Raw genomic sequence first — 14,986 nt, 5'->3', positions numbered from 1 at the left:
TTTTACGAGATGACCAACGCTCAGCAGGTTACACACTATTCTATATCTGCGTGCTGTGAAGAGGTTACACTAGTGAGAGGACGTGTAGGATGATTATATTCATACGACTAGTTCGCTGCGTTGTTTTTTTTTTCTTCGGTGTCTGATAATCTGCTCCACCAAAATGTTCGAAAGGAAACGATTTAGTTGAAAAATGTCCAAAATCATTTCATCAACAGCCCAGTACGATGGGCCCAAGGTGTCATATTGGGGATGGGATTATAAGGTGGTGTGGCGTCTGTGACCCAAACGGCGAAGGCGTTGACAGGTGACAGAGCGGTTTTATTGCTGTTTACAACGGAACGACAAAGGATGAGATGATTGGGAATCGGAAAAGACTACCATTTTTGATTCTTTTTAAAGTACCTGTTCAATGTTGACAGCTTGTATGTTGTCAAGTTTGACGTTTGACGTGGGAAGCAAGGTTAGTAATTTAGTATTTTAGTAAGCAAGCAAATACCTTCGAAGATTGTCCCGATATAATATGAAAATAATTTATATACGGATACTATTTCTACTTTCTTTGAGACCTACCTTGAGGAAACGAGACGTGTAAGACAATTTTCAACAGTTTGCAATTACACACCCGGACCAGAGTTCTCTTTGAAGATGATTGATGAGATGAACGTCCTACCTGTTAGAAAATGAGTTTAGAAATTACTCAATAAGCTCTGGGCCAACTTCACGATCCGTAACGTAACGTCCCTTACCACCTCGCTGAGCCGTCTCCCGTTTCCACTGTCCAGAGAGGCGTTCTTCATGGACACTCGCCGAGCTTGTGGTGCGTTCCCGAGTGGCGCATGTTTTCACTTGCACGTAGATCCTCATTTGGGGCCGCTAAGCAATGGTACGGTAGCAAAAGGGGTCGTACTGAAACACAACAAAAAAAACTGACCAAGAAACAAAAAACAGAAGGTTACAAAACGATGCTGTACCCCGAAAAAAAAATAAACGAAAACAAAATGAGCCCCCCAAAAAAGATTGGCCCCAGTTCGGTAGCACGCTGGTGCCTTAAGATGTGTGCCGCACCGCAATGCGTGGATGCGCGAGTGAGCATCGATTAGAGGTAATTAAGTAAATCTTGCCCGTTGCGGTTAGTTTCACGGCACGTTTCTGCCTGTTTTCGGTGACTTAAAGGCATGGGCTAATGGTTCGGTTCGGGGCGCATTTGGCTTCCGTTTGGCATAGGGCTTGGCAGGATTTGGGTTTGAAAAAAAAACCCAAAAAAAATATACATAATGCGCGCGTCAGCAAACCCCAGAAGCTGATCCAATCCCGAAACCATACTTGACGCCTGCAACCCTGAAGATCATTAGTGGAGATGAGGCACGTTCGTAACAGCAAGGTTGTGTGCTGTGATTACCGCTGGTACGCTGGTGGCGCCAGAGGTTTGCAACAATCGATACGCTGATAATGTGCACCGCGGTCAGTGGTTTTGAAACGACGCGAGGCAGGAAAGAGCTCAACGGGATGTAAAGCGAGAAGCGCCCGAATGGAGCTGCGTACTGACGTTCGACTTTAACTGCGCAAAACGTAACACCGCGCTAGGTAGAGAGTGGAAATTGAATGGTTTTTGACAGTTTCGATGGTCAAATTTAACAAGCGAAAAGCGTTAACCAGGGAGCTATTAATCAATTCTTCATGACACCAAGTAAAAGTGTGTTGCTATGGCAAACGCTCACTTTCTATGAAGATGGCAAGTTGGAAGGTTATAGGTTGGAAAAAAGTATGTTAATTTTATAATCAAATAACGTAGCGATCACGTAAATAATATTTCTGAACGAGAGTTGAAATGAATAATTTAATTTCACTACTTTATGGACCATCTCCTAACTTAAAATTTTGATCAAAATTTGTAAGTTTTACTAGAAGAATACTAGATGAATGTTAGAAATTTCAAATATAAATAATATTTGCTTATTTGTGGAGTTAATATAGAAGTATATAGTATAATTTTACAAGTTTCTACAGTAGTATAAAAACCACCAAAACCAAGCTCGACAGTTTAGCTACGATTCGGTTTTAATGGCTCGTTGCTTAACTATCCGTTTATGTTTTGTTTTGTCTACTCTCCCATTTTTTTGTTTTGAAAACTCCAAAATCGAACGTTTGCTGATGGCACCTGATCGATTAGAGAAAGGAGAAGCGAACACCCCGCGGTGTGAGTCCTCGTCATCCAGGCGCCGATATGTACATTCGTTCATCACTCAATGAATCATCCGGCACCGGTGGAGCTCACCATAGAGCTGAACCTTCCGGGATCTGGAGTCGGTGGAGACGAACCCAACGCAACGAAGGTTGAATGCTGGAGGGTGGCGTGAACGTGACAAGTACGACGACAGTTTTATTGCTCCCTGTCGCTGAGATTTATCTGATTACATTAGTGACCGTTTGTTTTGTGGGTTTGCGTGAGTAAGCATGGGTGTGTGTGTGTGTGTGTCTCTGCTGTGGTCAGTTTATCGTGTGGGTTCGTTGTTTTGGTTTTTTTTGTACCGTTTTACTGGATGCTGCGGTTTTCGGTCCTCGGCATTCGGGCCCACCCTCGACTTCACCGAGGCACCTGGAGCCAAAAGTTCCTTGAGGAAACGACTGACACGGCAAAGAAAACTGATAAACAAAAACCGCATATAGTTGACCATTAAACCTGTCGAACATGTCAATAAAATGTTTTTTGTCGATGCGATAGAGCAGTCTTTAGGTTGCTTCTTTGTTTTTACCTGAATTTTAGTATCGTGCAGGAGCTGCTTCTTGTAAGGAGATTATTATTTCTTCTCCAATTTGTGTGTGTGTTTTGGTTTTGTCTTTTCGGCCTGACGACTGGTAACGAAGACATCAGAAAGAAAGGGGTTGTAATGTGATCGCTTATCATCGATTGTGAGCTGGCTGTTTTTTTGTTTGTTTGCTGCTGTTGTCGTTGGCAGCGACGCGTTTTGAAATTGCGGAAATTGGCATCGGTATTTTGTACGGGACGATGTTTCGATGATAGATAGGATAAACTCCTACTGGCAGCGTGTTTTGAGCGTTTTCGTAAAAAATGTCAAGCCGTTACGGAAATGAGGTGCCGACGGATTGCCATTTTTCTTCGTTCCTTTCCCTTTTTTTTGCCAATGGTCCAATGGTCCAATGGTTTTCGTTAAATAAGAGATAAAATGTATAATGACAGCGCGAAAGATTGTATTCGGGAGGAAACGTTTCATCATCAGTGTTTGATTTATCTCATATAGGAAAGTGGATAGAAAAAGGCATCTCTGATCAGTTTAATAATATACAAATATATTGAATTTTGGGGAGGAAACGGTAATGTTAAACATTTGAGTAAATAAATATGAGTATTGTAAATAAAATAACAGGAATCGAACGGTCCAGTTGAGAAGAGAAAATGTTTTACTCTATTCCGGACGTATTGCAGAGTACATTATTGGTTCAAGCCATCAAGGCTAGACTGCTTCGTTTCCGGAACATTCGCACCGTTCCTCGACTTGAACTTTTTCCACCACAAATAGTCCCTCGTAGAGAACTGCATTAAAAACAATACAATGGGACATTATTTTTCTCGCCTCAAACAAAACGGAAACATCATATTTTCCACTTCAAGGGCACGATAAAGGCAAGCATATGTTGCGTTCACCCCTCATACTCTACACTACATACTCTCCAGCCAACCAATACCCAGAGCGAATGGAACACAACAGTGCGGAAGCACCTTTTAACGGCTCTTTAACAACCACCACTTCAGCGGGTACAACAAAAAAAAAGCCCTCGGGAACAGTGATCACTGTTGGTATCTAAACTGGCGAGGTACATGATAATAAATAATAAATTTGTTCATGAGTGTGTGCTTGCAACGGTCAAATCACGGTGCGGAATTAGTTCCGACCCGGTACGACACGAAGCAGCTGCTAATGCGCGTATGACAGTGCGATTTCCGATGCGAAAAAGGTCCTTGACGGTACAAAACAATAACAAATGATGATGCGCATCACCCCTCCGCGGGAAACAGGGGCCATTTTTCTGTCACATTTTCCGGCACAGAAACGGGAGGAGTGTGAGCGCGTTAGGAATGTTGCAGTGAAGGGATGGAAGCTATCTTCTTTGCACACAAACCGCAGAGGGATGCGGTTGCTTACTGGCATCTTTGGTTAGGAGCGGTTTATGTGCCCCTCCTGGATTGATTGAAGAAAAAAAAAACAGTTCCGGTTTTGCAAAATAAACCCCAAAGGAACAACTTCTTCTGTTTATTGTGATTTGCGTTTGTACCTTTTTGGGAAGCAAATTCAGATTTTCTCAGCTGGCTAATTAATGGTGCGCGCTGTAAAACAGCCCAACAATATGGCTACCGTTCGGGAGCGATCGGTTCCTGCTCGATTGTACAGATATCCCCGTGCTAAACAAGATGGAAGAGGGTCTTAGCGGGTGCTTTAGAAAGCAAGAAACACACCATTTCATCATCGGTTGATGACGATCGATAAATCGACCCTCTCCGTTCTATCACGATCGTGTCTTATTCGCTATAAGCTAAACGGGGGTAAAAATCAGCAAACGATCCTTCATCCGTATCCCTTATCCTAACCACACAAACACAATGGTACGGCTAATTTGGTGTGTTTCGTCCCATCGGATGCTGTGCAATAGTTGTTCTTAAATTGCTATTTCTTCTTCCCTGTTAATTGCATTGCAGACAGAGCTACGAATATGCACCGCCTGCGGGGAACCGATCGCCGATAAGTACCTTTTCGATATTGACGGTTGCGCCTGGCACGGATCCTGCTTGCGTTGTTCCGTCTGTCTGACACTGCTCGAACGGCAACCCTCGTGCTACTTTCGCGATCGACAAGTCTACTGCCGGACCGATTACGTCAAGTAAGTAAATACGCTGTAGAACCTTAGTGAGCTTATAGGAACAAAGAAGTAAATATTACTTGCGAAAAATGCGGGTGGGCTTGGAACTCAATTGGACGGAATTAAAATTCAATCCAAATTATGCCAATCCTTTCCCTAAAATATTCTAATTATTCGTCTACCATTGCGATGCGACCATTAGGGCGAAAATATGGCTCGCATCTTACTTACCCACCAGATCCTAATACATCCGAATGATTTATGTACCATGGCACACCACCAGTCGAAGAAGAGAAAAAAAAAACAAACTCCGGGTTCATGTCGTGCCTGGTGAACGTAAAGTCTTGTTTACATATAATTAAGATCTAACCCGTTGAGAATTAAAATATTACACTCACGCTCGTTCCCGCGATGGTGGTGGCTGCGGATCATGGATCATGATCGCGGCATGAGAAGGAACCAAAATCACATTTATGTGTGCTAAAGCAAAAAAAACAACAACAATACTGACACACAGAACTCACCATGGAAAGAAAGCGAGTGTGATCATGGGGCGGGTAGGAAATGGCATTAGAGAGACATTAATAATCATAAAAAAGATCGATGCTTCCAGCGAGCCTGTCAATCATTCCGAAAAGCCGTACAGTTGGAGCCTTCGCCGTACAAAAAAAAACTCCATTTGCTTACGGTCATATTTCACATCCAAAATCGATCGAGCAAAAGAAAAAATACACACCTAAATAGCCTCTTTCTCGTCGGTTTTGACCCGGTTGGCCCGGTACAGATTCCGGCTTGCTTGTGTTGACCACTTCGAACGCGGTCCGAAAGTGAGATATTTCTATCAATAACTCAAACATCACACAATGACTGAGAGGGTTTTTTTCCCTCCCGTACGAAAACAGTCCAAAACAAGACTTTATGCCAATGTACAAGAAAAAAAAAAAGCTCGATTGATCACCGACCGCAGTGGAAGTTGAAAAGAATTCAAACAAACAGCAGGAAAATCCGACGAAGGTGATCGCCTGGTTGTTCGATCGACCCGTTCGATCCGATTCCATTTTTCCGTAGGTAAACGTGATCTCGCGAATGATCACCGGGCGTTGAAACGCGTCCGGTGGTTGGCACCGTCCGAGATCGGTCGACCGCACCAAGCGCAGGAAATTAATCATTTTCCACCTCGCGACCGCTTATAAAATGAAATAATTTATTGATATTTCTCTACCAACGGTGTGCCACCGCTGGTGGTTTCCAGCCGGCCTGTTACGCTCCATCCCAGGGCTGTATCGATCTCGCGAAAGAAGGATCGATGGACAAGCAGCAAGAAACAAAAACCCCCGTGAAGAGATGGAAAGCAAAAAAAAAAGCGACAGTAAAATGGATTTAAATTCACCACAGGTCTGCGTACGGTTTTTTTTTTGTGCGTTATATTTCAAACTTTGTGCGATCGAGTTTAATCCGTTTTCAAAAGACTTTTCGTTCAATTCGTCCAATTTCGGCTAAAAAATCGATAACTTTACAAGTGTTCCAAAACGAAAGACTTCATGCCCGGCGCAAATTTTAAAGCGACGAACCCCCCGAAGAAAACGGAAAATCGTTCGCCGCATAGTTCGCCAAAAAGGATTATTAATCTTACGGTTTTACCACCTTCCTGTTGGCGTCTGTGTTTGTCCTTTTGCTCTGCGGCCTACTCTCCCTCTTACTCCTCTCTTCCACCACCACCAACCCGCTGATAGGTGACTGAATCTACTGAGATTCCTTTGCTGCTCTATCCGTCACAACCACCGTAACAACACTATTGTGAATGTATCGAGTTTGTATTTTTATTTATAGACGTCTCTTCGCTTTACTATGCCCCAAACCCCTCAAATAATCCCCGCCGATCTGTTGTGGAAGCTTTGTTTTGATTTCGCTCTCCACCGCTTGACGTTTATTCGTGAGCAGTGTTTGATGTATATTTATGTTTCGAATGCTTCGCGCACGCTGGACGCAGCAAACAATCGATCTCCTACTCCTGCCACAGTCCTATTCCCCTTTAGATCGAGTTCAAGTGTGACGCGGCGTGCGCACCGAGCCGAGCCGTTGAAATGCCGATTGACAGCCTGGCGCGCGGAGAGAAGTTTTTTGTCATTGTTGATGTTGATGTTCAAGCCCCTCGGCTCAACTCAACTCGAGCTGGGAGTTGTCGATTCAAGGATGTGTTTGAGAAATGCATCCAGCAAACGGAGGTGGTGCAATGCACCTTGGGCTGGAGAGCGCGCGATATGCCTTTCCACAGTCCGGGCTCTGAAGTAGATTTGTTCTTGAGAGCAACATGTATATCGTGCGGCATGTTGCGAGAAAATTAAATTAAGTCATGCAAACCAAGGCTAGGGAAGGAAGTTACCATAGTTGATCGAAAACTACAATAACATGCTGCATGCTCCAGTGGAGCATGGGGAAGCTTAAATGTTTACCTTACGGATGGGCATACAGTACGATCTCGATCGCGATCAAGAATGTTGCAGCGATAAGGAAATCGTAAAGAGACATCAAACGCAGACAGCACATATAGTGGTGGTGCCCGGCACAAAATATGAAGAAAAAAGGCTAGCGCACAACACCCGCCCGTAGCCCGACTTGTTTTGACAGCGATTTATTTATGGGCCACAGTTGGAATTATTATATCACGACACTTTATCTGACGGGTCCCGCGGTCCCGGCGCGCCGTACGTCAAACGCGGCTGGGCTTTGGATGCCTCGCCGTAATGCCGGCAGAGGTGAAACGGACGGACGACGATCACGATGACTACGATCAAGAACGAGCGCGTCATTCGGTAGGAGCTGTCGGATTAGACAGTTAAGCGGCGCAGATAGAAATACACCTTTTGGCTTTGAAATTGCGATGTCATTTGATGCGTGTCAATGCCACGAGACGGACCACGGCAAGAAGCGTATGCGTGTGTGTGTGTATGTTACAGATTTCAAGCTCAAGTTCGGCTTTTAATCCCACAGCAAGAGCGAAGGAATGGTTCCACCAGTTATGCCGGCGCCAATTCGATTTATGATGGGAATGAATTGGTGAAGAATAACCTATTGGTGAGGAAAACGAAAACATCGAAGAACAACACTTCGGAACTATCGGTCCGTCACTCCATTCATTTCCTCCATCTTGCCGGGCGTGACACACCCATGGCGTGAGAGCCGTGAACGATGCTCAACTCCACGCTGGTTATCGATTATGGGATGGCACTTGTGTCTCGTGGTGAGACAAAAAAAACCGGAACCGACCGGCCAGCCGGACGGATCCAGTCGTCCATCCACCCTTGGTGCGTATTATCATTTTTATCAATTGGCATATTTATCAATTGGAGCAATGGGCATTAATAAAACAACAATCTGCCCTGCACATGGTTCGTCCCAGCCTTACGCTAGGCAGCGGAGGACGCAATAAAAAAGTAAATCCATCAATCTTCGGCTTCGAAACGGTATGTGCGAAATAAATATTTATATATGTGTGGCTGAATCGAACACGGTGTGCAGCCGTTCCCGTTGGGCTGCTTGGGTGTAATGTCTCCGGTGATGCTGTACAAGCTCGCGGGATTCAAGCGAAAACGAACTCACAAGGAGAGGAGAGCCAGTGCCGGTAGCGAACCTCCACGGCGTGAACGAACGGTGGAACGAGTGGGCTCGAACTGCACGACACGGGTGCTGCCCCGGTTAACCTGAATGCTCATATCGTGGCGGTAATTAAACAAGACATATCGCGCCTTGTTAATCGAGAATTGTGGTTTCCGTGTGGGGACACTTTTTTCGTATCTCGTTCGTTCTGCTTCGTTTTTGCCGAGTTACTTATGGCACCAGTATTTATAGCATTCTTGCATATTGTCTACTTTTCATTAGACAAGGCAACAATATGCACAATATACTAAGTATTGTGATACTTTGTTTTATTGATTTGCAGATTAGATCAGATTAGACATCTTTTACTTATGCTATATTTATAGCACGTAGTGGTATTAGGCTGACATATGAGTAAACATTTTGCATTTTTATAGCAAAAACGCTAAGTATATATTTTATAGCAAAAGTAAGAGCAAGACTGTATTTGAGGAGTTACTTTAAGGTTATCCAGATTAATAAGGTTGTACTCCTTATTGTTATACGTCTTCAGTAGTAATATTGTTTGACAGATCTTCGATATCGAGAAAATCGAAGAGACATTTCACAGAGACAATTAAGTGTTTAGATTTATGAATTGTGAATTTACCCATGGAAGTTATTATTATATTAAATTCATATAAATTATCTCAAACTGCATCTCAATCGTAATGTTGAAATACATCTACTCTACTGACCCAACTCAATGCTGCTGTTCCATGTACGGCAAAATCGTGATCCTTACCCGTGATTATAAAAGTTGGCACTTATGCGGAAGATCGCGAGAGGAGCAAAACATCGATATTGCATATGTTCTACCGGGAGCAGATTAGAATCTTGGTTGGTTCGAGACTGGTGCGAAGTCAGCAACATCGCCCTCTTGCACCAAAGCCCGGCAATAATCTCGCGCACATGCCAACGTTATTGGTTCCGTATTCCATGCATTATGCTTCCGCGACCAAAGATGACGAGATGGCTCGCGTTGTTGTGGTTTGGTTTGTGGCTGTGGTTGTGGATGTTATGTGCTGATGATCGGTGTCCCTGCCCGGACCCTTGGCCGAATGGAGCCTGTCTGGTGTGGTTGCAGTTGTTTTTGTTTTGTTTTGTCCAACGTTTGAATTCACCTTTTATTATGGTTTTACTCGCTCCCGAGAACGTCTTCGAAATTCGGTTGCGGAAGAAAAGGCACGGAGACGGTGGCATGGGCGAGGAACGAAGCGGTCGTTGTTGCTGCTGCTGTTGATGTTGTTTTACAACGCACCGGACGCCGGGACCGTCGTGCCGTCAACGACCCAGTTGACTGATGCATACGGAGTGATAAATGTGTTTGGTGTTGTTACAAACGAGTTTATGATTTATCGTCCGCATGGTCGTGAGGTTCAGCATCGCAAGCATATCGCGTGCACACTACTGGAGCTGACCATCGCGTCTTCGCTCTTATCGTCCGCTGGTGGTTTCGGTGTGCGATGGTTTGCTTCCGAACTCACTGTCGCTCACGGCTGCTGCATCGGTGCCAGATGGAACAGTGGATTATGCAAGATAGAAATAATCTCACACTTGCGACCGAGCTCTTATCAGCAGGGGTGTCGGGGTGTGTATCAAAAAGGAAAAATGAAATCAAGGATCGATGTTAGCTGCCAGATATAATGGATTTTTTTTAATTGGTATGCATTAATTATCTGTTCTCTGGTGGGGAATTTCTTGAAATTGTTTCAACATGATTCGTTTCATACTGCTCTATATCACGTCGTTGATTAAGATATTAAATTTCCTTATTTCTCCTCCTTCCTTAAAATATAGGTTTATTTAAATGTCCTTGCTATCATCGACATCAACAAGGTGACCATCGAACGTCACTTGTGAGTGGCATATTCATCGGTGATACACAGGCCCCTAACATTACTTATGAGTCGTTACAAACGATTTGGGCCATAGTTTTCACCAGGAGTCATCTAAATCGCTCTCGGTTATGATATTGGGATCATTATCCAACTCATATAACTCGTTCTTGTCCACCATTATCCTTCCCTGTATACTAGTCCCAATATCCCTTCTGTGCAATTTTCATTGATCGCGACTCAGAGGTCTTCATAAATTTGACTTAAAAGTCTATACCTTGGAGTATCGCTTTGAGAGTACTGTTAGGAGTGTGTATTGGAACTATGACTGTTGGAACTAGTGTTTTTATTTTATTTATTTATTGGAGAAGTTTTCTCAGGCTGTACAACGATCGGTTGACAACTAGCACACTATGTCTTGTTAAAGACTTCCAACTTGACCAACTAAATTGTTGAATATTAAAAACATCCAGCTTGATGCTTGACATGTGAATATTAAAAATATCCAGCTTGATGAACTATACGGATGCCACCCAATAAATAAGCCCAACTACGCCACCCAATAAATAAGAACTAGAACTCAAGAAAACAATCACTTGATCAAACATCATCAAAGCAAATATATTACAAGGCGACTGTAGCACGTTATAACTATAATATTACATGGATATTTTAAAATATTGCAAGTGGTGCACATTAAGGTGCAAAAATATGCAAATATGATGTACATGTGAAGTAATCCCATTTAATCTGCTACATTGTTGCTAAAAGCCATAATACCTACAATACTCATACCGTACAGACCCATCCGAATTTCAATTCCAAACACAGTACACTCCTGACAGGCCAACCTACCAGAAACACCAACTAAAGGCAACTTCAGAAAGGAGTGGCACCGCACACCGTATCTTCATCCCATCGCGCGGTAGCCATGTGTCACGCGGGGTTTTTAGGACGGGATCACATTTCACCTTCGGGGACATTTGCGCATTCGGCAACAGCGCGAGCACCCGAGTGTTCGATTGACAGCGTTGGCTTGATCTCGTTTCAGTCGCGTTTGCCCCTTTTCCCTGTACGATAATTCGATCTTGGTGTAATATGCAAATCGACCCAGCTATATAAAGGGTAAAAAAAGAAAACCAGATTCAGTAGCACCCCCATGACGTCCTTAACATTGGTCGATCAATTTAGGTTTCTTCGTGTGCTTTTTTTTTGGTTCATCGTTGGCATGGTTTAACTTTCAGTGAGCGCCTCGTATGTCACGTACGATGTAAGGTTTTCTTTGCCCATGTGTGAGATGTACAAATACAGTACACTGCTTTTTGTTTGTTTTGCACCCTGTTTGAAGATAGATTTTGCTCGCGTTGCTTTTATAAAGTGTTGTCCTACCCAAAACAAAAAAAACACACGATCGCAGGAAGTACGCTGTCGTCAGAAAAGTTGCAAAAGAAAGAAACACAAATGCCGTTTTACATCGCTTCGAACAATATGCTGGAAAAAAGGCAGAATGAATGCTTCAATCGGGTACAACAAGCATGAACATTCTGCCCCAGAACCATGGTTGTCGTACGATAGGAGCAAAATCGAAACGATCGTCCCAAGAAGCCCAACAGCATCTGAAGAAAAAGGTGTCGTAGCAGAGGGAGTCACTGCCGACCATGCGGACAGCACACACGGGGTTCAATTAAAATTAAATAAATAACAGGCGAACGGAATAAATAAATGAATGAATAAGCTGAAAGCGCGAGTTGTGCAGGTTCTGGTTTGGGAGTTTGGCAAAATCGGTTGAATGAAATTCGCGACACAGGTTCGATTGTTGGTCCGCATCGTCGGTTCCCTAGACCGAAGACGCAGCAAAAGGCAATCACAGCGGGATGGAATTGTTTTTATTTTTAAAACGAGCACCGCTTTAAAAAGTGCCCGGGCTGGTGTACGCAGCGAGCGACCGTGGTGGACGATAATTAAATTGGGACTTCCCGGTGAGCTTCTTCGGCCGGGCCAAATGGGTGGTTCACGCATTGTCACGCAAACCGAAGACCCCGGTGTACGAAAACCCCTTCGAGTGGGAAGCGATTGTCATTTTCCGCAGCTTCTCCAGCAGGAGAACATGGTCTCGATGGGTATCGCTACGGTTGAACTAATGTGCGGGACATGTTTCCCTACAAGGTGCGATCGCTACGATCGTCCCAAAGCGGGACAGACTGGCCGGATACCCGTACGTACAAATTGCGGGCGTATCGTGATTTTGTGCCGGTGGTGCTTCGATTTGTCCTTTTGGGAGGAAAGAAGGAAACTGTGAACCGACATTAGAAGCGTAATTGGTTTCGATTAGTGCCGATAAGTAGGAACAGAAAAGGGAACAATAATATTTTGAATGGAAATGTGCTAGATCTGGTGATAACATCGTAAGGCTATTCAATCATTTGACTGTAAGCGACAAGATCATGCATTCTATGATGAATGATTCAATTTTCTGCAACAAATTATGAGTTTCTCCTTCTCTATCATCTTCTTTTTAATTGACGTAACGATCTACTACTAAGTGGTCACGCCTGCTATTGCTCACTAGATTTACAGTGATGGACAGTAAAGTAAGGTATTTGCCATATTTTATAACAATGTTACTTTTAAATTTGAAACGCGTTTATGCCAATGATTTAATGTTTTATAAGCTTCAAACACTTACACAAAATTTCCCAAAAATTATTAATTTCATTTCAGAGAATTTCAGCTGCTCAATCCCATACAACTAATTATGTTTTGTACGATACTTTACATTTAAAAAAAGGCATTAAATTCATTAAAAAGTAAAACCTTAGTATGACTGATCAGTTTTTCTTCCTCTTCTGCTTTGCTGTGCAAATATAAACTATACCCATACCATGGCAGGCTGAAATTTCGTTTATCCATCTATATTCAGAGGAATATTCTCAGCTTATTAAGCCTCTGGACTTCTAGAATTTATGTACGCGAAGCTCATGCCTAACATGAATGGATATACACGCAAAGAAAATATATGTCTCAGTAAGTCACAATATTGTATGTCGATCCGAATCATCACGGATAATTTTGTGGATTTCAATAAAGTATTCCATCTGGTTTTGTTTCCCTTAAGATAAGTCTTATATCTATGCCCAACACTGTTTCTTTACCATGTAATTCAAGCTATGCAGGTGGTAATTTGTGTAAAAAAATGAAATACGCATACATTGAATAACGAAAATAGGAAAGAAGGACGATCAATATATCGTTATACTTCTTATGAAACATATTTAAGGAGTAACTTCTAAATAAACTAACATTAAATTAAAAACAAACACTTAAATATATAGGTGAATATAAAACTATCATCTTGTTCTCTCTCCTACTTGTACAGAACGTTTGGCGCCAAATGCTCGAAATGCTGCCGAACGATAGCGGCCTCAGACTGGGTGCGGAAGGCCCGCGATCTCGTGTTCCATTTGGCCTGCTTTTCATGCGACACTTGCGGCCGGCAGCTTTCGACCGGCGAACAGTTTGCCCTGATCGACGATAAGGTGATGTGCAAGATCCACTACATGGACACGGTCGAAGATGGATCGAACTCGAGCGATGGTAAGAAAGGATCGTCACGCTGTGCCGTTTGTTCCCGGCCGTCTACCGTTGGTGCCTTATGACCGCGTGTCGTTTGATTCGCCTTCCCGTTTACAGATGGGTGCAGCAGTGATGGATACAACAAGAACAAATCGAAACGCGTCCGGACGACATTTACCGAGGAGCAGCTGCAGGTGCTGCAGGCCAACTTCCAGATCGACAGCAACCCGGACGGCCAGGACTTGGAGCGGATAGCGCAGCTGACGGGGCTAAGCAAGCGGGTAACGCAGGTTTGGTTCCAGAACTCGCGTGCCCGCCAAAAGAAGCACACCCACGGTAGGTGATCGATCAGTTTCGAGACTGATCCGAACACGCTTTAATCTTGCGATTGTGTTTTAACTCCCGTGTGTATTTTTTTTGGCTCTCTTTTTTGTATTTGTTCCATTTGCTACCTCAGTTCCACGCGATCACAATCCCAATCTGTTCAACGCATTGCGGCAGGATATGAACAACAACAGCAGCGGGCAGACGGGTCTGGGCGATCACGATCATGGTCCCGGCATGGGTAAACATCCTGGTGCCATGTTCAACTCGCACGGTAAGCGCATGACGGGATTTCTCGCAAGATTGACCGGATTTTGACTTCTGTTTGTGTTTTTGGGGATTTTGGTTTTGCTTTTCACCCAACATTCCACAGTGAATCTCATCAACCTGATGGTGTAACATATGGGTATGCAATCACTGTTGCACTCGCCACACGGAAGTTGCCAAATGGATGATTGCTGAAGACGTTGCAGGGGGAGATGGAGACTAAAATTCAATCGCAAAGCGACTCCACCCAGCACTGTGTGTGGAGACAGGAAACCGGAATACCAAAGAAATGTTTTAACAATGATGGTGAGCTAGGTGTAGCACAAATTTGCCACTAACTGTATTAGGATGAAGGAAGATAAGAAAATGCAAAAATTACCCTACCACCGACACTGTGGAGGGTAAAATTGTGTAAATTAAACGCATAACTCTAGTGAAATTTCTTCTGTAAATAAGTTATTAATATACAT

At 43.6% G+C, this 14,986-nt stretch overlaps 1 protein-coding gene across 1 annotated transcript in view; it reads left to right on the top strand.

Moving 5' to 3' along the window:
* Positions 1-14,758, top strand: part of LOC128302850 (LIM/homeobox protein Awh-like) — a 28,545-nt gene extending 13,787 nt beyond the window's left edge. The window contains exons 2-6 of the mRNA XM_053039697.1: positions 4,718-4,899; positions 13,729-13,946; positions 14,043-14,261; positions 14,383-14,523; positions 14,623-14,758. Of these exons, the coding sequence (XP_052895657.1) occupies positions 4,718-4,899; positions 13,729-13,946; positions 14,043-14,261; positions 14,383-14,523; positions 14,623-14,648 (786 nt within the window). The 3' untranslated portion in view covers positions 14,649-14,758. The remainder of the gene's footprint in view (positions 1-4,717; positions 4,900-13,728; positions 13,947-14,042; positions 14,262-14,382; positions 14,524-14,622) is intronic.
* The last annotated feature ends 228 nt before the right edge of the window (positions 14,759-14,986 follow it).

Source organism: Anopheles moucheti, chromosome 3 (genome assembly GCF_943734755.1).
Source record: "Anopheles moucheti chromosome 3, idAnoMoucSN_F20_07, whole genome shotgun sequence".
Classification (NCBI taxonomy): Eukaryota; Metazoa; Arthropoda; class Insecta; order Diptera; family Culicidae; genus Anopheles; species Anopheles moucheti.
This window is presented reverse-complemented; position numbering and strand designations above follow the sequence as displayed.